Source organism: Vigna angularis, chromosome 2, assembly GCF_016808095.1.
Source record: "Vigna angularis cultivar LongXiaoDou No.4 chromosome 2, ASM1680809v1, whole genome shotgun sequence".
In the NCBI taxonomy this organism is placed as follows: Eukaryota; Viridiplantae; Streptophyta; class Magnoliopsida; order Fabales; family Fabaceae; genus Vigna; species Vigna angularis.
The window spans coordinates 32,173,231-32,196,918 of record NC_068971.1 but is presented as its reverse complement, the minus strand read 5'-3'; the positions used below and the strand labels follow the sequence as shown (position 1 = coordinate 32,196,918).

The 23,688-nt window shown below is 32.8% G+C and overlaps 2 protein-coding genes across 8 annotated transcripts; one reads left to right on the top strand and one right to left on the bottom strand.

Moving 5' to 3' along the window:
- Window positions 1–540: 540 nt before the first annotated feature.
- LOC108328995 (uncharacterized) lies at window positions 541–15,261 on the top strand. 7 transcript variants are annotated; one of them, XR_008246787.1, is made up of 18 exons: window positions 542–748; window positions 833–947; window positions 1,036–1,147; window positions 3,184–3,228; window positions 3,328–3,395; window positions 3,494–3,548; window positions 3,661–3,740; window positions 3,835–3,918; window positions 8,578–8,691; window positions 9,604–9,722; window positions 9,815–9,932; window positions 10,192–10,325; window positions 10,412–10,565; window positions 10,651–10,730; window positions 12,658–12,827; window positions 13,411–14,551; window positions 14,975–15,154; window positions 15,226–15,261. XR_008246787.1 is itself a non-coding variant. In XM_017562946.2 (15 exons), the coding sequence occupies exons 1-15, from the start codon at window positions 570–572 to the stop codon at window positions 12,749–12,751; spliced, it is 1,551 nt and encodes a 516-aa protein (XP_017418435.1). In that variant the 5' UTR covers window positions 542–569; the 3' UTR covers window positions 12,752–12,842. The 7 variants fall into 7 exon arrangements, 1 of the variants encoding a protein (XP_017418435.1); XR_008246788.1 differs by lacking the exon at window positions 14,975–15,154; XR_008246786.1 differs by having other exon boundaries at window positions 14,975–15,261.
- Window positions 12,935–17,864, bottom strand: LOC108328994 (chloride channel protein CLC-b). Its single transcript, XM_017562945.2, has 6 exons — window positions 17,476–17,864; window positions 17,146–17,346; window positions 16,888–17,065; window positions 15,042–15,574; window positions 13,378–14,536; window positions 12,935–13,212 (listed from the first exon to the last, which is right to left on the bottom strand). Exons 1-6 carry the CDS (start codon window positions 17,670–17,672, stop codon window positions 13,105–13,107), a joined length of 2,376 nt encoding a protein of 791 aa, XP_017418434.1. The 5' UTR covers window positions 17,673–17,864; the 3' UTR covers window positions 12,935–13,104.
- Between the last annotated feature and the right edge of the window lie 5,824 nt (window positions 17,865–23,688).

Genomic DNA, 23,688 nt, shown 5'->3' with positions numbered 1-23,688 from the left:
TTGGAGGTAATTTTGTGTTGAAAATGACTTGGATGAAGAAATATTATTGTGTTTGAAGTGGACAACAATTTCATATATCTGAATATTAAAAGTGTTTATTATTGAATGTTTTTTTTTATTAACTTTAGGTATATTTTGTAATCTTATTATTGTATTTTCTATTGAACTTCTTTATTCGAACAAATTATGATATCTTCTAAATAGTTCTATTTCTCTATTCAATATAACAGCATATAATAACTTTATTCTCTATTGTGATTATGGTAACTTTTCTTTTATGATTATTACTCTTATATTATGGTAACTTTTCTTTTATGATTATTACTCTTATATTATGGTAACTTCTCTCTATTACACATTAATGCAATCAAATAAAATACCCGTGCATTGCAAGGTAAAAACACTAGTATACAAGATTTACATACAGTCTAAATCCTGTGCGTAAAATTTTGTATGTAAATTCACAGTTTTTCCTAAATCCTAAACTATGAAGATATTTTCGGAACTATAAATCTGAAGATAATTTATAACTTTATTATCCATTCCCGTGTTGTTCTCCAAAACGGAAAATGACCCTCCGTCTAGTGTCAGCACCGCCATCATTCTCTCTCTTCACCTGCCGCTCCACCGCGTCCACCGCGTCCACCGCCCTCCCTCCGCCTACGCCGACACCAACGCCAGTGCCAGCTTCTTCTATTCCACCGTCTCCGCCGTTAACGTGCGCACTTCATTGCCCGCACTTCCAATCGTACGCTCCTCTGTTACTCAATCTCATTTCATAAATTCCATTTTAAAATGGCAAATTATTTGTTCATATTGTTGTTTTTCTCAGGTGTTCGGGGTGCACGCACGAGTTCAACCTCCACCGTCCGGTCATACTGGACGATGCCAACGATTTCTTTCGGAAACACGGTGTCTCCGACTTCACATTTGACACGTGTAAACTGGTTGGTTTTCTTCGCAATTCGTAAAGTCTTTTGGGTTTATCTCTCTCTTTAAAATAACCTTTTTAATTTAGTTTTGCTTTTGTTGTAGTGGGGTTGGAGGTGCCGTGCGAAATTGGCCGTGCGTGGCTCTTCAACGGAGCCTCTGATCGGGCTCTATGAGGAGGGTACTCATAACATAGTTGACATTCCACAATGCAAAGGTCCATAGTTCGTATATCTATACAGTTATTCCATAGTGCAAAAAAACATAGTTCATATGGCGTCCGGCCTCATAAGTAAGAAACCAGAGAAACTACTTTACTCTAGTTAAAATGTTAGTTAATTTCATTTAATTTTCTCAATGACATTGAAAAAAAGAACTTTCATTTTCTAAATTATCTTTCTCTATGCTATTCCATAACAGAAAAGTACATAGTTTATACTCAATTTACACTCAAATATAGGTTAAAAAAAGCAAACAAACTAATTTACACTAGTTAAAGTTGTAATTAGCTTCTCTTAATTTTCTCAGTCTGATTTAAAAATTGAACTTTCAATTTCTAAATCATCTTTCATGCTAATTGATGGAAGCTTCAATTTAATGGAAAATATTTTCAAATGGGAATACTCTTCCTTTATTTTGAAAACCATGTTATTGATATTATGTGAGTTAAAAAGGGTTATTTGAAGTTAGTGAATTAAATAACGATTATTTGGGAGAATGATTTCATTTAAAACGGTGGAATCAATTTAGATTTACTTATATTTTGGAGCACCTAACTTAGAGACTATATATATATTGTTATTCTTTGAGGGCCATCACAAGATTCTATTCCATTTTTATCCACCTTTCAAAATGGAATAAAATGTAAAACGAGTTTAATACAAAATTGGTACCTTTTATAATTCTCATTGTTTGGTGTACGGACAAGATGTGATCTTCTTATCCTATTGTCTTTTCTATCATGTTGGTTCAACAAATTTTTTCTCCTTAGGTTGAGTTTAGTTAGTAGACAGCATGATGGTATAGTTGATTTCCCTCTCGCCTCTCACTACCCGTGGTACTTCTATTGCAACTACTATCATTGTCACCGCCATTCAGTTGTTGCAACTACCATCAAAACCTTTGTTGCTGTGGCACCACTGTCACCTGCACCATTATTGTTGTTTCCGCCACCTTCATATACATTGCTTTTACCATCATAGTTATCATCATCTTTGTCAAATCAACCATCGCTATTACTACTATCTGCGTCACTGTGGTTACTTTAGCAATTATCACTACTCTATTAGCTTCACTACCATGTCATCCTGATAGGAACTTGATATTGTGGAGTGCCCAAATCCCACAGTAGTATGGGATGCTCGGTGGAGTATTTAGTGTTTTAGTTCTTCCCCTTTAATAGCTAGCTTTTGAGGGTGGGTTCTCCAAGTACTTGGGTACTTATTAATTGGTATTAGAATTGGTGGTTGATGTCTTGAAAAGGCTACCTAAGAAGACATGTGAAGGGTTTTGAGCTACGAGAGAGTTGAGTGAAGTGTCATCAAGTAAAGTCTTGTAGAGTGGAAGTTGTTGAGGGACAGTGCTATGATAGGAACTTGGGTATTATGGGTCCAAATCCGACATCAGTGATATTTTATGTTTCCCAAGTGATTGTGTACTTATCACATTTTTATTGCAGCAACTATCTATTGTGTACTTATCACCACCTCTACCACCACCTCTATTGCTGACACTACAACTACTTCTACCATTGTTATCAGTATTAGCACTATGGCCATTATAGTTATTACTCTCACAACTAATTATTACCATTGTCATTACCTCCACTCTCATTGAAGTCACCATTAATATTGCTATCTTTTACTGTTATTGTTGTAATTGTCACCATTGTCGCCACCATGATCACCTCTACGACTACCATCATCACCATCAACACTGTTATTGTCTCCACCATCCCCACCAACACCACTATGTAGGATTACTGTTTTTCTTGCACTTATACAATTAGGTTCTTGTCTTACTCTTCAATTCTATTTTATCCTATAATTTTCCCCACCAAACGAGCCCTAAAATTGTTGGAACTAATGTTGATAGATAATTATTTGAGTTCCAATTTGGTCACTTTCTGCATTTTGTTTTCTTTGGCTGTGTTTGTGAGTGCAAAAGTAGTTTGTTTCCCTTTTTATTTTTTATTGTCTCAGTTGTTGTTGTGAAATTATGTCAATTAAGCTAGTGTATGTCTTATGCGTGCAGCTCATCATCCTAATATTAATGCTGCTGTGGAGCTGCTTCGACGGGGTATTTCACTGTATTGTTATTATCACTATATTTGTTTATTTTATTCTTCAATTTATTCATTTAATTATGTTTTATGTGCTTTACCTCAATATCATCTAGGTATTACTGAATTAGGCATTGGACCATACATTGAAGATGAAGTTACCGGTGATTTGCGATATGTCCAGGTGCCCTATTCATAACAATAGGGTAGTTGAAGAGTTCAGTCAATGGTTGTAATTTTCTGCATTCGTAAAGTTAACCACTAGTGAATGGGTGTTTGCAGATGGCGGTGACGACTTATAATACATCTCTTCCTGCGGCTGAAAGATATATGAACGGTTACTTCTTAGTTTCTATAACTCATTAATTATGCCAGAAAAACGAATAGATATTTTCTTACTGTTAATGGCATTGAATAACAATGGCTTCATTTATTTTATATGATTTCAGGAAAGGTTCAGATTACATTGGTTTGGAATTCTAGAAATGAAAATTCACCTGGTGCTGACAAACTGAATGCATTGGCAAATGTGAGCTTGTTGGTTCCTTTCTTTTTGCTTTTATAAGTTCTCCTGCCTCTTCCCTTTTAATAATAGAAAGTGATGGTCGATATGATTGATACAGTTTCTATGGAAAAATGGTGGGCCACGGAGCAGGGTTCATTTAATTCACTCTGTGTGGGCGAACTTTCAGACTTCTACTAACAATGTGAGTTTAAATTATTCTTATAAACCAAATAAATGGTTTATATGTTATTAAAGTGGAATCTGGTATGCTGTTTGTGGTACTGGGAAGGTAGATGGTGTAGTTGCAGTAGGGAAGAAAGGAGGGTCTATATATGGTTCATGAACTGCTTTATTACACTAATCATTTGATGCTGAAAATTTAAATAACAATATTGTTGATTCTTAATGGTTATATATTTGAATTTTAGGGAACAAAGTGCTGGTTTACAAATTTTCCCTTAACATTTCATGGTGGGCAAAAATATCACATGTGGAGAAATTGTAGAGAGAGTGAGGGTAGGGCATGGGACTTTACAACATGCAAGCAGAGTCTTAAATATTACTTCAGTGGTTGTATATGTTGACTTTGCAATTTAGGTTGCCTTAGCAAAATGATATCATATGAACAGGCAATCTGTGGAATAATTTTTAATTTGCTTACTTTGGATGATGAAATTTTGAAAGTTTGTGTTTGCCAAAACATTTCATCTGTATTATAGATGAAATTTTGATAAAATTATTTCATCTGTGTACAAGACAGTATTTTTGATAGCTTTTAGCTTATGTCAATAAGCTACTCATATTACTGTTTTAAAATAGTCTACCCAGATGAAACTTATATTTTACGGTCTTGCCCCTTCAAATAGAAATAGAAAACCTCAATGTCCAAACTTTGTTGATTATGATAATTTTTGGATTTAATGTTATTGTTTGTTATTGTTTTAATTATTCATTATTAATAAAATATTTATTTATTTATCGGTAAATGATAACTATTTTAATTTACAATGAAGAATATTTTTTACACATATTCCTTGAAATGTATTAATATAAAAAAATTTAGATTATAAAAAAATTAAAACAAATTAAAAATAGAAATTTATTTTATTCAAATATGTAATTACCTAATATTAAGATTTGATATAATAACCAATCATGTTCTTATTTGTCATTTTACAACTTTCAAGCAATTCGTCCACTAGTTTCATCAAATACTTTTTTTCTTTATAAATTCGGGCTTGGCATGACGCCTTCGAATGGATAAATTTATTAAAAGAAAACAAAAACAAAAAATATATGGGCAACCAAACCAAACCCATCTAACAAATTACTTAGAGAATGTTAGGTTTCTTCCAAGAAACTGGATTTTCAGATTCAGTAAAGAAATAAGCACTCAAATCTTACTACACAACGTAAGACTTTAATCAAGGAAAACATAATACAGCAAACATCCAACAGCTTCCAAGAGAAGAAATTCCCCTCAACCCTGATTCTGAATAAACTACTCAACACCCTTTTGCAGATAAGTCTCCCCCCTTAAAAGATAACCCACCTTAGGCATCATAATCGTCTCCTAACTACTACAATTAATCCCTCTTAACTTCCTAACCTCCTCTCTTCTTACTTCTAATTTCTGTGTTATTTTTGCCAAAATATATTTCTGCCAAACTGTCTAAAAGTTGTCTAATACATTATATATCCTATCATTACTTGCTGCTGCAAAACAACCTTGTCCTCAAGGTTATAGTCTAGAAACTGGTCCTTAATCATTGCGACTGCGTCAAGGCTTCCTTTCGGCCATTGGATTAATCCTTTCCCATTACGTCTACCAAACAGCTTGGTTGAAAAAAAAAACAAACACTTTACTTTGACCCGAAGTTCAATAAGAATCCCTTGATTTGAGTAGCTTTTGTCCCTTTGGTCAGCATCCTGCACCCCTCCTATGGTCAGACAACCTACTTGAGCACCATCTATGTATGTTGTGCATGTCACCTGAGTATCATGAGTTTGATTGCAGAATTGTCCAGCCACGTAATCCTCCCAACTCTTTGAAGGTCTTCTCATGATATACCTCATTATCCTCAATGATAGGATGAATGTGTTCTCATTGTAATGTAATGACTTCGGACTGTTTCAAGAGAGACTGGATGATCGAGACCTTCACGTAGCCCAATTTCAACCATCTTCAGGGCTGATTGATGAACTTGTTTATTGAAATCCAAACATCTGCCCACAATATTATCGCAATATAATTGAACTATATCCTCATATCTGTTTGTATCCCTAGCACTAGTAGCAACAGGGACACTCTGCCCAGCTCGTACTGTGTAGCCACCAACATTACCATCAATTTTTTTTTTCGTTCCCCTTTGGCTTTCATCATCCAGAAAATACTCGTACATGTTTTTTAATCCTTGAATCTATAAAGGGTCTAACTTTGACAACATAATCTTTCACAAACAGATGCTTAATAAACAGTCTAACTCGGCTTCCAAAATCAACAAATTTATTATTGGACTTTGCTAGCAATCAATTTCCATAACAGATAATTAACCCAAGACAAACGGGAGATCGTCCAACTTTCTTGTCCTTCATGCATAGGACCTGCCACTTTGTCAAGAAATACTCTCCCAATTGGTTTTCTAATGTTGGGTTTACTAGAGATACCAATATCTTGAATTCTTGGATGACTTTTTTCCCTCTCCCCGTCCTTGTTACTACTGCCATCCCTACTGCCATCCTCTCACGTAAAATTTCCACACTCCCCATCTGTGTTATTGCTGCTAAACTCTCAAATAACATGTTTCCCATGTTCCCTTCAACTATCCTTAGTTGAGGTGTTGCAAGATGATATGGTCTGGAAGGTGTATGAAAGGAGGAGGAAGAATAGAGAAAGTTTGGAAGAGTGGGTAGGAGCCTAACTGTTTTACCAGTTAGGAAGGGGCAGGGGTACGGGAATGAGATATTATAAATAGTTTTCCTATAACTCTGTTTAGGCAGTTTTGTATTCTTTGTGTAAAGACAGGACATTGGCCTGTGGAGGGGGATTAGGTTCCCGATTAGCTTACCATACGTGTACATTTGTTCATTTGTTAATTCAGAAGTTCTATTCTTTCCTTTGGTGTCTTACTGTTGAGTGTTTGAGAGGGAGCTAGATAGGTTTCATTTACCAGGAACCTATCACAAGATCTTCCCAAGAAAGGTTCTTGGATTTCTGTTGCCAGGTCTTGAACCCCTTAACTTCATCTTCTCCCATGTTATTGAAGGTTAGGTGTACTTTTGTGGTTCCTGTAATGTTCTAGACTTCAAAAACATTTATTGTCCCCAACACCATCTACCTTTGAGCCATCCACACTCAAAACAACCTCATCTTTTACTTAGTTACAATGGTCCCACCACATTCAGCCTTCTTTCCTCTATCTTCACCCTCCTTCACTGGTTTGACATATTCACCAAGACCTACCACACTATCCCCACTAAAAACAATAGCTTTTGAAACTTCATTCTGAAAAGCAAGAATCACAACATTCCCATCACAGTCTTGGTCTCCACCTTCCTCTTCACTGATATCCTTTTCTCTTTTCTTCTCTTGATTGATGGACTTGTCTCCTACATTTGAGGGTTTCTTGGCTTTCTTGATGTCTTGTGAACTATCTTTCCCAACAACCATACCCTTCTTTACCTCTTTCTTTCCTTTCATGATGTCACGAAGAAGTTCCTCTCTCCCTCCCTTTCTTGATCTGTCAACATATTTCTCCCTTCCTTTAGAGTTCCTTTCTTGAATCTAGTCATCCAGAATCCTATTACATTCCCGTATCATTTCTTCCAATTTTTAACTTTTTCTCATCTCTTGACGCCATGTCCTCACCTTTTCTAGTTCGCTAGTCCCCCTCTCCAAAGTATTGATGCATCCTTCCATGCTTTCCGTCCTTTTTGATTTGGATTTTCAATTTGTTAGGTTTCTTGGGAACAACAAACCGGATTTTCAGATTCAGTAAAGCAATAAGCACTAAATCTTACTGCACAATGTAAGATAATACTTTAATTAAAGAAAACATAATAGAGAAAACATCCAACAGCTTCCAAGGGAAGAAATTCCCTTCAACACAGGTTAAGACCTGGTTCTGAATAAACTACTCAACACCCTTTGTCAGACAAGTCTCCCCCCTTAAAAGATAACCCACCTTAGGCATCATAACTGCCTCCTAACTGCTATAATTAACCCCTCTTAACTGCCTAACCACCTCTCTCCTTACTTCTAACTTCTATGTGTTATTCCTGCCAAACTATCTCTTTTTATTTCTGCCAAACTGTCTAAAAATGGTCTAAAAACTGTCTAATACATTATATATCCTATATGAGAACCTCCAAACAAAAACTAAACAAGTCTGAATGTAAGTAGTTGATATCCTTTTTGGAAAAAATCAAGAAAAATTCTGGATGGTATAGAAGAATACCATTTATACTCTATTCTATTTTCTAAACCTAAGAGACTCAATTTATCCACATAATGATTACCTTCTCTATAAATACGAGGGCATTTAAATTTCATATCCTGACAAAACTTCATACAGCTTTAGCCTAGTTTTTCATCTTTTAGCTAACATTTTAGCTTTCAGTTATTTCAGCTAATTTTATCAAACATAACCTGTATTTACGGGGAAATCTTTAGATGAGGAAATTCACAAACTTTATTTTCCATTTCAGTTCTTAAATAAAGTAACTAAATTATCCAGGGTTCCTTGTATGGCAATCATGTCAACTTTTCTTGACAACTTATGATGATTACTTCATGAATAGTGCTGGCCATAGTTTTTCTAAAATAAATTCAAACCTCTGAATTCTTTACTTGATGCCTCAGATAATTTTTGGGAATAGATGGAGACATCTTCTTGGAGAAAGAGATTTTTGGGAACATGTTGGTGGAATTGATGTGTCCTTGGAACCTTCTAGTTTTGGCCAGGCAAACACACGGGTAAAGATTTTTAATTTAGTGGATCTTCATAATTTATATGCAAATCAGATACTGCATCTAATTCATCTTTTTGAACTAGTTACTATTGAAGCTTGGACACTGGATACAAAATACAATCATGCATATTTATGGTATTGGTATGTCAAGATGTATATGGGAATATGTCTAAACACTATATTATGCTTGGCTGTGTTAGAGGGCAAGCCATGGTGAAACAGTAAGTACTGTTGCCTTTTGACCTGGAGATCATAGGTTCAAATCTTGGAAGCAACATCTCTAAGTGTAGGGTAGACTGCATCTATCCTCCCCAAAATCCATTAGGTATGCACTAACTAAATCACCTTTTGATGCATAGTATGTGTTTAGAAAAATTCTTTTAGGATAGCTAGAAACATGTTTAGTTACAGGTGTCAACTAATTTTCTTTCCTAGAGCGTTATATTTAGGTTCCACTGTTTCATCTCAGTTTGTCAATGTGAATACTATGACTTTATTGAGTGAGATGTGTTGGATACAACAGGTTTTGTTTCTAATGATCGTACTTCGTAAGTAGCAACTAAAAGGAAAATCACACAATTAAAAAACTTGGAGTATAAAACCCCTCAACAAAATCAAAAGCTGTCAGATAAGCCTGACAGTTACTGGAAACTTTTCAGCAAAGTTGCTGGAAGAATCCCCTGAGTTCTGACAGTCTCTGGAAAAGCTGACAGTTGCTGGAAATGTCAAGAGCCTGGTCAAACTTAGTGAGAATACGTGAGTCTGATACCATGTGAGAAAACGTGAGAGGAAATTTTCTGAATGTGCTATTACCACATAGAATATATCCAATGTTGTATCATTGAGGGTCGCTGTACCATTAAGCCTGTAAGGATTGATTCAATGTGCCTCTTGTCTTGCTTCCTCATTCTTCCAGGCTTTTGATACCTTGCTGCGGAAGTTACAGAAATATGTTCCATATGAATCAGCTGTTGCTGATTTGTATGCTGGAGCTGGGGTTATTGGGTTGTCATTAGCTGCCACGAGAAAATGCAGGCAAGATCTCGATGATTCTAAACATCTAAAATGTTGTTTTCTAACTTTGTATACATAATTGATTTGGAGGTTTTATGCTAGTTATCTTACAGATCTGTAAAATGCATTGAGATAAACAAAGAGTCGAAGGCATCTTTTGAGAAGACCATTGAACGTTTACCTTCCACTGTTGACAGCAGTATTACTTGGCATCATGCAGATGCTTCAAAGGTTAGTACTGCATATCCGAAGCATCATCATATACAGTGTTTTACTCCCAAATATTTTGTTTTCTGATTCACATAACAAAATTATGGTTTAAATTTTGGTATGCATGTAAATTATGAACATATGTTAAGATTTTATTTAAAAGGATAATCTATATGTGTCTATGAGAGAAAACATAGCACGTTTTTTTATATCTAGAAAGAGATGTATCCTTGTCATGTGTTATTTTGAACTGATTGTACGAAAAATTTACAAGTAACAGGAGCCTTTTTTGTGGCTTGTGGGATCAGATGTTGTTGTCATTGATCCTCCTAGAAAAGGACTAGATGCATCTCTTATTGATGCATTGAAAAACATATCATCAATCGAGCGGAAAGCCTTGTCATCTTCTGAAAGGTTTTAATTTTGTGAACCTATCTTGTTTGGTCTGTACCAAAATATTTCCCCAGGCAAGTTTCTGATCTAGTGTAAGTTAACTGCAGCTCAAACTCATCCCAGGAAGAGAAAAGACCATGGGTTTTACGTGCTAAAGAAGCTTCAGTCCAGATTGGAAGCAAACCACTACCGGCTAACATCCCTCAATCAGTGCCACAAACCCTTATTTATATAAGTTGTGGATGGGAAAGTTTTAAAGAGGTGTATAACCTCTCTTAATGTTTTATGGACGTGATTTTACTTTTCTCAAACTTTTCTTTATGCTAGCATTAAAATTTGTTGACAGGACTGCAAGTCATTGTTGTCTAGCAAGGCATGGTATTTGGAAAAAGCTCATGGATTTAATTTCTTTCCTGGTACCCAGAGGTATTTATGTTTTTCTTTATTTCTTAATTATTTATATGTTTTATTATTTACTAATTATCATATTTTCTCTTATTCTTGCATAAAATCTGAACAGAGTTAGTAAATTTCCCTTTTTCTCATTTCCTGAATTACATTCTAATTGCGTTTCCACTTTTTATCCATCCTGAACACAAACCTTTGGTATAGTGTTTATCCACTTCAAGTACTTATATTTATAATGATTCAGTAAACTATAGATTACTATGAAGATCATATATTCATACATTATGGGTCTGTTTGGACGAATTTTTCACAAACGCTTCCAGGAGAAGAAAATAAGAAAACTATGAAATAAATATAACTATAAGCTATAATTAGCTCATGCATAAGCTTATTTGGTAGCTCTCTCATGTTAGCTTCTCCAAAATTAGATTTTTGAATTACGATTTAGCTACTTTTAGATTATGGAAAATTTTCTTTTCTTTTCCTAAAAATGCTTATTAAGAAGTTTATCCAAATAGGTTCTATATCGTATCAATGTCATCATTGCTAATCCTTTATATTTTTTGAGTGAAAGGTCACAAACTATTGTACAACTCATGAATGTTGTTATTCATTTTATTTTATTTTTTGTGTGCAAATGGTTAGCTCGACTTTTCGGTAAGTGTAGGGTTCCCTTGGGGTGGGAGGTTGATATTCAGTTTAGTCAAATTAGGTCTACAAAACATGGTAACTAATAGCTTGTTTGGTGTAGTTTAATTCGAGAAAAAATAATCCCATATTTTTCAAAATATCCTTTCGGAAGTTGAAAGAAATAAGCAATTATTTCTGCAAAATAAGCTAAAGCAAAAATACTAAATTGGAAACGGAAATAATGGTTAACACCCAGGAAAATTTAAAATTGCATTTATATTTGAACTTGGGTTGTTCTCGCAGTACTCAGCATCCCTACCCAATTCTTTACAGTCTCCTCCCTTGTCCTGGGAAGGGTGGTACTGTGCCAGCAAAACGAAAAACCCAGCTCCTATAGTGGACTCTTATTATACTTCAGTTGTTTTATTTTCTTTATGACCTTGCTCAGTGAGCTCTGTTTACAGCAACCCTGTATTTATACCGCTCCTTCATAAGGAACTAAGCCAATGATAATCTCTGTTAATTTATATGTATCTTCTTACTTTAATTTACTTGTGCCTCTCTTTTATAGAATAGTAGACGTTGTATCAAGGAGAAAGGGCTACCATCAGGTCACTGTCAATAGAGTGAAAACTGTTGTGGACAATGGATCTTAAAGGAATTGATAATGTGAGGAGTTCCACATTGAGTAGGATAATCTACTTGATGCGATACTTAAGCCTTGAGGTTCTCCACCAAATGGACTAAATTTTTTGGTTGGGCAAATGCAAAAAGAATACTACTAATAGTAAAGCTGACTCAGAAAAGAAGATTACCATCGACTCAGTGTTAATAGAGTGAAAACTGCTGTGGACATTGGACCTTAAGAAAGGGTGACAATGTAGTCTCACTTTGAGTCGGATAAGCTACTTGATATGGTACTTTAGCTTTGAGATTCTCCCGGTTGATGTACTATACTAGTTTCTGGGTTGGTTCTCCTCTTCTGCTTAAATCCTAGTTTCAGACATGGCATATGTGCTTTATGTTACTCTAAAATTAGAGCATGATTCCTAAAGAGTAATTATGCCATCTCTATTAAAAGCCTGCTGCATATATGGTCCATGACATGATATATACTTTAAATATGTTCCACTCTTCCCCTTGGATATTTTTCCCCATAAAGTAAAATTTTTTATAACCTTTTTTTTCTCTGCAGAACTAAACTAAGGATACTTTATGTAGTTGGTCGTATGATTGTACAAGCATATTATCCTGCCCCACTCTTCCCCGAAAGTAAAAAAGAATATTAACGTGTAATTTGCCCATTTTGTTGCAGCATTGAAGTCCTAGCAGTGTTCAAGAGGGGCCCTCAGAAAAAGAAACCAGGAAAGAAAAAGAAAAAACACTTGCAAAGAGCTGTGAAACATTAACTTGGACAGGGTTCGATATACAGATTTTCGTGTACAACATCAAATTTATGTAATGTTGCATTGAAGAAAAGAAATGGCAAGTTTTATAGTACTTTGGAGTGGTGAAAGTTTACCATTGCCATTTGCGGGGCGGGGTCGGGGGAAGTCGTTTGTATTGGGGGAAAAATGAATTGTGTTTCATCGTTTGATTAATTGTGTTGAAAGAATATTAAAATTTGAATATAGTTTTACATTGCTTTTGTATCTTATTCAACATGCTTTTGATATAAGTAATACAAAATTGAGGAATTATGAAACCAACTTGCCCCAAGAGGGTGCGGCTTGACCATTCAATCTCAATTACTAGGAAAGCTTCAATTTCTTTTTCCTCTGCTCTTAGATTTTGCCAGGTGAGGAAAGACTGTCAAAATGTTGTGTGCCAGAAGATCTTGCCTGGTCAAGATCCCAATTACTGGGGATACCTGTGACGAGGTGACATCATTTGGTTAGTCATAACATAACTAAATGCTACAAGAATTTTTCAAAATAATTAAAAATGAACAACGAATTTTGTTTATCTCCCTGAAATATTAACATATCTATTTCGTTTTTGAATTATGTTAATATTATGTGCTTAAAAAACTCACCCCGGATGCTTGATACTTGGGAACTACAAGCAGATGACGAAGTCCAACTTGCCTGAAGAGAATCATTGCTTTTGCTACTGACATGCTCTCTAGCACGGTAAAGGGAGTTGTATTGGTTAGAGGATGTAGATCTACAAACATCTCCATTTCCTCGCTGGTCACAGCCACCCCTTCAATACTTCCTTCTCTCTCAGCAAGCTCTACCCAGGTAAATTTCTCTCTCACTTCCCAGTCCATTGTTCTCCTTCTTTCTTTAAAGAACCACTTCTTCTTTAGTGCTTGGATGAGATGTGCTCTTAAAACTAGTCCATGCAACTCTGTTGCTCCATTGGCATGTCCTACTACTGGTGGTACTACTACCCCATCATCCAAAACAGGAAAGCCATTATGCGTAGTGTTTTTCAAGACATCTACTATTTTAGATACCTTCTCTATTCCGTGGAGGGTAACCACTGATGGCTTTACATCAACAAGCTCACCCACAGTGAGATTTCTCATCCATGGCTCGGGATTTGCATCCATGAAAGGGAGGCCTTTCAAGTGCAGTATAATTTCATAGATACTTGGGTTGAAACTGTCTCCCACAGTTTTGGCTATTAGGAGAACAATCATTGTTATTGGTAATAGAAGAAGATTATTGGTGAGTTCTAGAAAGATCACACAAAGGGATACCGTCATCCTCATGGAACCAGCCATGAGGGAGGCTGCACCAAGTACGGCAAACAGCCCTTGGTCAATGTTTGTATGAGGCCCCATATAGAAGCCAAGAAGGCGTCCATAACCTGAGCCCATAAGAATAATTGGGAGGAAAAGCCCAGATGGCACTGCAATTCCAAAAGTAATTAGTCCTAATATGCAATATAGTACAAAGAAAATTAGGAGGGACATGGGTTGATATTCTAGAGGGGTGTTGGTTGAGAATATGTTTCGAACAGCATCGTCATTAGTGGTAAGCAGCAGAGTGGCCAGATCGTTATAGAAGCCAGGTGGGCAGTTGAATTGTTTGAAATTTCCGGATCGTCCATTGGTGGGGCATGCTGACTCTGGAATCGATGAATCACATGGGGTACATTTTGCTAAGAATGGGAGACCATATTGGCACATAGATGTGAAGAGTGCAACTGCAAGACTGAGGAGGAGTTTATGTATCTTTCCTTTCCTGCAACAATTAAAGGTAGGCATCACCTTAGTAATCATGTAATTTTTTTGTGTTGGCATTTTGGCGTTTCTTTATTATAGAGCATGAATCCAGGATACCCTTTGGGGTGTAATTCTATTATATACCCTCAAGTTAGGGTGCATCCTGGATCTCTTATCTGTTACTGTTGGATATGAATAAAATAAATAGACGTTATTTATTTAGTTCAAATCCTATGGTTATGCACCCTACCTTAATGAGTGCGTTGTAGAATTCCTCACAGTTTGGGGTCTTGCTGCAACTTTAGTTCATTGGATGCTATCATTTATTGATTTTGATATATTTTTTTTCTATATTTTTGACTTAGTAGCTGAACACACATCTTGCACACATGTTTTCATTGGACAATGCATTTGTGGTCAGTATAGAACATTAAATCATGATATTTTTTCCTTTCAGTCTTATGTGTTTTTAAAAGTTAAGGATGTGCAATATGTTGAGGCGAGGGTTGGATATCATTGCTTACTGATTGATGAGATTGTAGAGTCTGAGGATCTTGTGTAGCACATGATTGTAAAGGCTTCCCAATACCCCGCCTATAATACCAATGACTACAACGATGACAATATCCATAGCATGGTACCTCACTGTGACATTGCTTACATCAAACATAATCAGACCTCCTTCACCAAAAAGGCCACATTTTCCAGAATTGCAGATTTCAATGAAGGCCCTGAGAACCACCACCACCACAGCTGTGCTAAAAAAGGTTCTCCAGAGTAGAGCACTTCTCCACCAGGTTGCCACCTCTTCAAGAGCAAAGAGAACTCCACCCACTGGAGCCCGGAAAGCTGCACAAACTCCCGAAGATGAACCACAGGTGATAAGATCCCGACGGTCACGATCATTGTTAAAATATCGAAGCCAACGCCATTTGATCCTGTAATTGTCGGGGCCTCCCTGGCCTAGTAAGGAAGCAATGCAGCTTCCTATGTGTACCAACGGTCCTTCTTTTCCCAAATCTAGTCCTGCAGAGACAGCTCCAATGCTTCCAATTATCTACAACAACCAATGCATGGGATATGATATCAATAAAAACTGGAAAAGTAACATTGATCAGCAATTAGAGATTTACACATATGATGCAAGAAGGACCAGTAATTTTTGTACAACAGTGTTTCTGTTAAACGTGGATACCATTTCCATTATAGTTACTATGGTCGTGAATTTTACCGATAACAAGACTTGTAAACTTGGCCAGTGATATTTGTAAGGGTGTGTTTGGGAAACAAGTATTTTCCAGTTCAACAATTTTGTTGCTTCTGTTCTATACACCTACTTATGGTGTCTCTGAAACGACAATTCAAACGCACCTAACTCTGTTGTGGCATCCTAATGTACTATGTAGCTAATGATAATCACCATGTAATATATGTTAGTAACGCCTTACTTCTGTGTTTGTGCGGAAAATAAAAAATAGCTAAGTCCAGTACTTCATTACTCCACTCCGTGCATAGTAATTAAGGATTCCAGTTGGAATTCTAGAAACATTCGACGAGAATTGGTATCTAAATTTTTATATGTATTTCTAATTGGTGGACAGTTGAAGTTTCCAATTTCATAAACAATTTTCTGTAATTTTTTTTTATTAAATATGGTCTATGGTTTAGACAATATAAAAATCCTACATAAATTTCATTATATGATAAGAAAGTATCTTACATCCAAATTGGAACTCTGTTAAATTATGCGTTTAAATTTTAAATTCTCAACTCGAATTATTATATTAAAAATTGGTCTTGTTCATCAAATCTATTATTATTTTGTGTTTTGAAGATTAATGAGTAAGAAAATTTTAATAAATTATATTAAAAATAAAAACAAAAAATAGACAGACATATATAAGTACATGCTCATTTTTGTTTTGCCACCGCAAAATCAAAATATAAGGAAGTTTTATAAACAAAATAATTAAGCAATAAGAAAAGGCTTTAAAAAACACACTTTAATAATCATAAAACAAGTATTTCCTGAAGCATTGTGCTAAGAGTGATTCAAAATTAATTGAAAAAAAAACTGAATTTAAATTTATCATATATAATGAAATGGCAATTTTATCTAAATTAAATGGGTTGAACAGATATAATTTATTCTAATTTAAATCAGATTAAAAAAATCCAATCAAATCAGTCCAATTAAATGGATCTAAATTTCAAATAAAATCAATTTTATTGAATTGATATCGAATATAGAGTAGATTTTAAAATTTTGAATTCTTGCTCACCCTTATCCATATAAACGAGTTTTGCACCTTTAAAATGGTTTGTTGTGAGTTGAACGAGAAACGAAGGAATTGCATAGAATAAACTTACCTTGACAATCAATGTTGTAGCACCAAACATGTTGGGAGTATCAACACCATTAAGATAAGCTTTGATTTCAGGAATTCCAGGTCCTGCTGCTGTGGGTGCAAAACACACGCACAGAATAGCAGCAACAAATGTCAAAAGGAAATTAATGCCCGTGAAATATAGGAAACCTGTCCAGTACCTGTTCCATGCACATTCACTCAATCACACACAAATAACTCAGCACATTGTCAATCCTTAAAGAAACTATAAATCATTCACCTTTCTTTGTGGATGTATTTAAGAACAGCCAGAAGCTTATACCCAGCAATGTTCTCAATAGCAAGATTGATGAGAGTGGCTATAATACCAGTGAGAAGTCCAACAAGGAATGCAAGTAACCATTTCAAGAATATGTACTGCAACACTTGAACTCCTGATCTGCTCCTCCAGTCATGCTTGAATAGATCATTCTCATTTATCCTGCACACAAAAGTTCTTTTCTGATTAACAACAAAAAACGAAGCACAAGAAAGTTTAGTATCTGACAGAATTTGAAACAGTTTTCTCAGAAAACAAAACATTGCATTCACTAGGATAATTCCTTCTTACTCATAATCCAAGCTTTCTATGTAGGAAACTTTTTCTCCAATAAGAGCAAGAGGGTTGGAAGACAGTGTCCGGTTCCTCTTGAGCAGTGGCTCATTCAGTGGATTGCTTTCTGGGTCTATTTCTTCCTCTCTTTCAACTTCTTCCATCTTGTCGTTGATTTTGGTGCTTTCTCCAAACTCCCTAGAATCCTCTCCCATTGGAACAAACACAGATGTGTTGAGGTAGAGAACTTATAATAAGGCTGCTCAACTTTGTGTTTGTTTTGGATCAGAATAAGCTGAGACTGCTAATTATTTTTTCTCTCTCCCCACCTGTTCTATCTACATGACTCCATCCCTTTATGAGATCATCACTCTTGAAAACTCCTACCGATGGTGTTCAAAATAATTAATGACTTTAAGTTTCACAGAACAGAAATGACAAAGATATCATTACATAAATTGTTTTTTTTATAAATTTAATGTTTTGAGATTTTTGTTAGAAATGGTATATGTGTGGGGTTATGTCATATATATATATATATATATATATATATATTTAATAAACTCTTTTATATAAAAACTTATTAATAGTATTAGAATGAGGTTAGAAGTGATATCATTTTTTTTTATGTGGATTGAGTTATGTCACGTACGTATAATTTTTTGGTGACCCTCTCATAAAAAGGGAGAGAAAAAAAATAATCATATAAAAATGTTATATGAGAGAAAATTTAGGAAAAGAAAAATGTCTTTTCAAAGTGAGAGTAGGTCGTCAAAAATTTAATCTTTTAGTTAAGAAAGTTATAATGTATACGTAGCTCAACTAAGTGTATATATTTGTTAAAGAAGGTGTTACCTTTTATAAATGAATGATTCTAGGCTAAAGACAATGGTTGGGACCAGAGACAGTGAATGCAATTGTTCTTTGCGATGAATGGATAAGTTTTTATTATTATGAATATGGATATGTGCTATTGAAAAATAAACTAGTTTAGCCAAATGGGTTCTTCCAACTTGCCATCTGATGTGTGAATTTGATGGCTACATCTATGCTTTTTCACCATTTTTATCTATATTTTTTCCAAGGATTCCATTCCAACTATCAAACTAATTAAAAAAAATAATTCAAGATTCCACCTCTTGCAATTATTTTAAAGGTACCTTTCACCATTCAATATTATGGTTATTATACACAAATCTGATCTATATGAAGTAAGGCTAGAACTGTAATATTGTAACATCTTGTTGGTAAGATTTTTTTTTCTTTAAGATTTTGAGGTTTTTGTTGGGATCTCATTATATAATATTCTAAATTTTTACTTGATTTATTATTGTTATTATTGCTTTTCTATCACAAACAATTTTAGTCTTCAATGCCTTGATGTGCAATTCTCAAATTATGCGATCAATGATAAGGGATCAGCAAAAGTTGAGACCTTTTCCACTTTAATATTGGGGTGGGGTGGATCTAGCTTGTAAAGTAGTACCTTCAAAAAGATTACGTGCTTTTTGTTTCATTTGAAATCTTAATACATATGATTAAATGTTAAGAATAAACAAATAATTGAAAAACTATCTTTATGCTATTCAAATAGTATACCTATTAAAAAATTAGTTATTTATATGGATGAACTGTTTAACAAAACTAGTGGATAAATATATACTTTTGTTTATTAATATTTGGTGTTAACTTGTATTCATAGTTTTTTATATAGTTTAAAATTTTGGGATAGTCCTTATATTTGTATTAAAATTTTAATTTTGTTCTCAAATTTTAAATAGTCTAAATTGGATTCTTATTTGTGAAAATGTGTATCAAATAAACTCAAATCGTTAACGGGGTATAAATGGTTAACGATGGTACAATATAGATATGGTGATTCAAATTATTTTATTATGTGGGGTTTAATTTATGATGTGAAATTTTTTAATTGGAGATCTTAATTACAACAAAACTTAGGCATTTAGGGATTTCAAAACAAGAATTTGAATACAAAAAGAACGAAAAATGAACACAATCTATCAGGGATATCGAAACACTATGAAAGGGATTTCAAGAGCAACAAAACAAAAGACCAACACAAATAACTAGGGATTTCGAAACAACTAGGTGAGTTTGATTTGGTAGGTCTTTAGGTGTTGTGTTTTTGTTTTGGAGATGAGAAATGGGTTTTACGTTGTATTGTTAGGGTAGGAGCATTTTTACTTCCATGGATCTTACCTTGAAGTTAGGGCAACCCCAGAATTTTTTTTCCTTATTCTTAGGAATTCTAGTAGTTTGAAACACTGCATTTTCACTATAGAAACAAATGGGTTTAACCAACATCTTGCAACGCCATTACTATGTTGCATCTCTAATCATTGCATGTGCAAGATGAATAAGAATGAGACATGTCTCAGCTGAATAATGTTCGAAGCCTTCCACATTTCACAACCTCTTCTTTCATAAACCCCACATATTCATTAATAGATCTTTTAAGTAAGACGATGAGTCAACATGTCAACCACAAAAGTTATTCAACAAAAAAATAACTCATCACGTCTTGATGTTGTTTCTGTCAAATTAACAAAAAAAAATTATTTGATACACATTTTCAAAAATAAGAACACAATTAAGATTACTTAAAATCTAATAACCAAATTAAAATTCTGATACAAATATGAAGACCATTTAATAATTTTAACTTTTTTATATATTTAAATAAAAGTCTTGTTGTTATTAAATTCAAAATAGAATTTATATAACTCGCCGAAGTATCAATTGATCTTAGCTCAAATATCTTACCTTTTAAATTGATTAAATGCCTATATTATAATAATTAATTGTAATGTCTCAATAAGTTACAAAAAATATACAAATGCAAATTTTTAAAAATTATAATTTCATTAATAAAGAACATATACAAAAAACATATAGACTCTACGTCAAAAGAGATGCAATGCAACACACTTTAATTTGTTTGATGCAAAAAGAATTTCTTTTTAGCTCACTTTGACAAAAGTACACTTAAAACTAATAGTCAATTATGAAATAAAGTGATTATATCTCTTGATTGTTATGAAAACAAGTTAATCATGTTAAAAAGATTGTCTCTAAATTTTTTAAGAAATTCAATTATAAAAATAATGTATTATGATACATTGATTTATAAATAGTTATAAGATAAGTTTTGTTTTAATCGAAGAAAAAAAATAATGAATGAAATTGTGAAAAAAAAAATATAAATAATTAATAAACTAGGTATCATTAAAGGAAAAAAAACATACATGTATAATTGTTGGAATAGAAAACTTAATGTTATTAATATAAACACATTATTGAAACCAAAGAAACATATATTAATCGTAATCCCTACCGGAAATGGTTATTATACTACTTTCTATTTCACAATATTAATTTTAACATTTAATAAGTTGATTCTAAAATTTAACATTTAATTTTAACATTTCGAAATATTAATTTTAACATTTAATTTTAACATTTCACAATATTAATTTTAACATTTAATTTCAACATTTCACAATATTAATTTTAACATTTAATTATCATTTCACAATATTAATTTTAACATTTAATTTTTAACATTTCACAATATTAATTTTATCATTAATATTTCACAATAATAATTTTAACATTTAATATTTAACATTTCACAATATTAATTTTAACCTTAATATTTCAGAATATTAATTTTAACATTTCACAATATTAATTTTAACCTTAATATTTCACAATATTAATTTTAACATTTAATTTTTAACATTTCACAACATTAATATTTCAGAATATTAATTTTAACATTAATATTTCACAATATTAATTTTAACATGTAAATTTTAACATTTTAATATTAATTTTAACATTTAATTTTTAACATTGCACAATATTAATTGTAACATTAATATTTCACAATATTAATTTTAACATTTATATCAAAATATATATTTCTTTTTTTATTCATTTATTAACATAGAGAACTGTGCTTGTTAATTCGATCGTATGATCATGAAGAGGGGTTTCTAAGCGGACGGACGATCCCGAATAGTAGGGACTCCTAAACATTGCTTCTATCAAGATTACAAGTAAGAATTACGTAATGAGTCATAATTGGACCGTGATTAAGGTTTCACTAATTACAAGTTCATATCAAAACCTATAAACAGATGTCAAAGATAAGAAGGTAAGTGATTGCAATTATTACAAATTTAAGATTTTCCTATAATTTCAATCACACTAAGTTATTGACTTAAGTATCTAAGTACCTTTAAGAGGTACATCCAAACGGTTTGGTGTGTAAATAAAAAATGACTTTGGCTAATGACATTTAAAAGTACCTAAACGAATTTGGAATAAAATGTGAAAGATGGTTTTGTGAATATCCTGTACCCTACACTTGAAACACACAATATTAATTTTAACATTTATATTGAAACATATATTCCTTTTCTTGATTATTAAATTTTAATAAGTTGATTCTAAAATTTTAAAACGGAGACTATTAGTCAAACTTAACGAGTTCTTTTGCGACAAAATTTAAGTAACATATTGTGAAAACTAATGATGATGTATAAGAAAACACATTAAAAAAGATATTGGTAGCACGGATAAGGATAAGTTTTAGAGCAAGTTGTGATGTGCCACGTGGCTTCTTTTTTGAGGAGTAAATAGGATGAAACCATTGATAATTGAAATAGCCATTGACCCCTTCGAAAGGGCACTTACACCCACATCATACATCTCTCTATTATTACTTCTAATCAATGTACGCAACATTGTCCAATCTTCATACATCATCAATTTTAATTCTTTTAATATATATATATATATATATATATATATATATATATATATATATATATATATATATATTTCTTTTCTCTAAAATGTAGTTGTTTCAATCCACAGAAAACTAATCATATCATTCCTTATCCATCTTTACAATGCTTCTAATACTACTTATTTTTAAGTAATTCTGAAAATATTAAAAATAACACTAAGACTCAGTTATATTTTATCGTTCAGGGTGAATTTTAATTTACTAAATTCGATAATTAGATTTGAAATTCCATTATTTTGTAACTAATTTCTTAACATGAATGATAAAGAGATTTAGTGAGATAAATAATGTTTGAATATATATGTTCACCTTTTTAAAAAAATATATTTAATTTTCATTCATTTTTTTCTTTATTTAACTATCAAATTTCTATTACGTTTTATTTTTTCAAAAGTTACCAATTGGTTAGATATTTTATAGGTGATGAATTGTTATAAATAAAAGTGTTCAAAAAATAAAAAGTGGGATAAAATTCGACAACAAAATGTGTTTTTGTTTTGTATTTTTATAGCTTTGTGTTGTGTTAGAGATTTTAATTTTTTTTTTAAATTATGTAAATAATTAAAAATTATGATAAAATATATAAAAATAAATTCAATGATAAAATCTAGATTATAAATTAGAAAGTATAATGTGCTTTGTTATGTTTTTCATTTTTATTTTTTTGCCATTTGCGCACGTGGGAAGCTTGAGTGCCACTGCAATGAGATCCATAGACACCCAAGTCCTCGTGGCTCAGTCATTGGTGAACCCCACAACCATTATTCTATTTTGTTTTTATATGAATATATAATTCATTTTAAGTTCTTCAGTCTCCCGAGAACAGGATGGTCTTTTTTTAATACACATTTATTTTTATTTTTATGTTTATTTTTATTCTTTTAAAGGAGAAATTGAGTGAAATATGTTTTCAAAAAAATTTTTATTCTTATAAATAATTAGTGTAAAAGGCTTTCTCTAAACACTCACATTTTATAAACAATTTAAAATGGTTATTTTGTTTTTTTATAATTTCGATAGTAAAAAAAGAAAGTACCGTCAACCAGGATGAATTTGTTTGTGCTAAATTGTTTACATGAAGTGTTTTTCCAAGAAAATAAACATTTTTATGCCTTTATATGTGTTTATTTATTCTACATATATTTTAAAAATTTAGTTTTCTACTCTTCTTTTTTTATTGAACGTATTCTATCGGTTTATCAAATAAGTGATTTTTAAATATTATTTATTAAAAATACTTACTATAAGCATAATCAATCTGACCATGATTTCGAGAACCATTCTAAAGAAATAGAAAACACTTTTTAATTATATTAGGTTTAGGATTAAAAAGAAGGTACCAATGGTGTCTTTTCGAGAGCCTTTTTCCAAACATTCCGTGCACAACGTTGTTG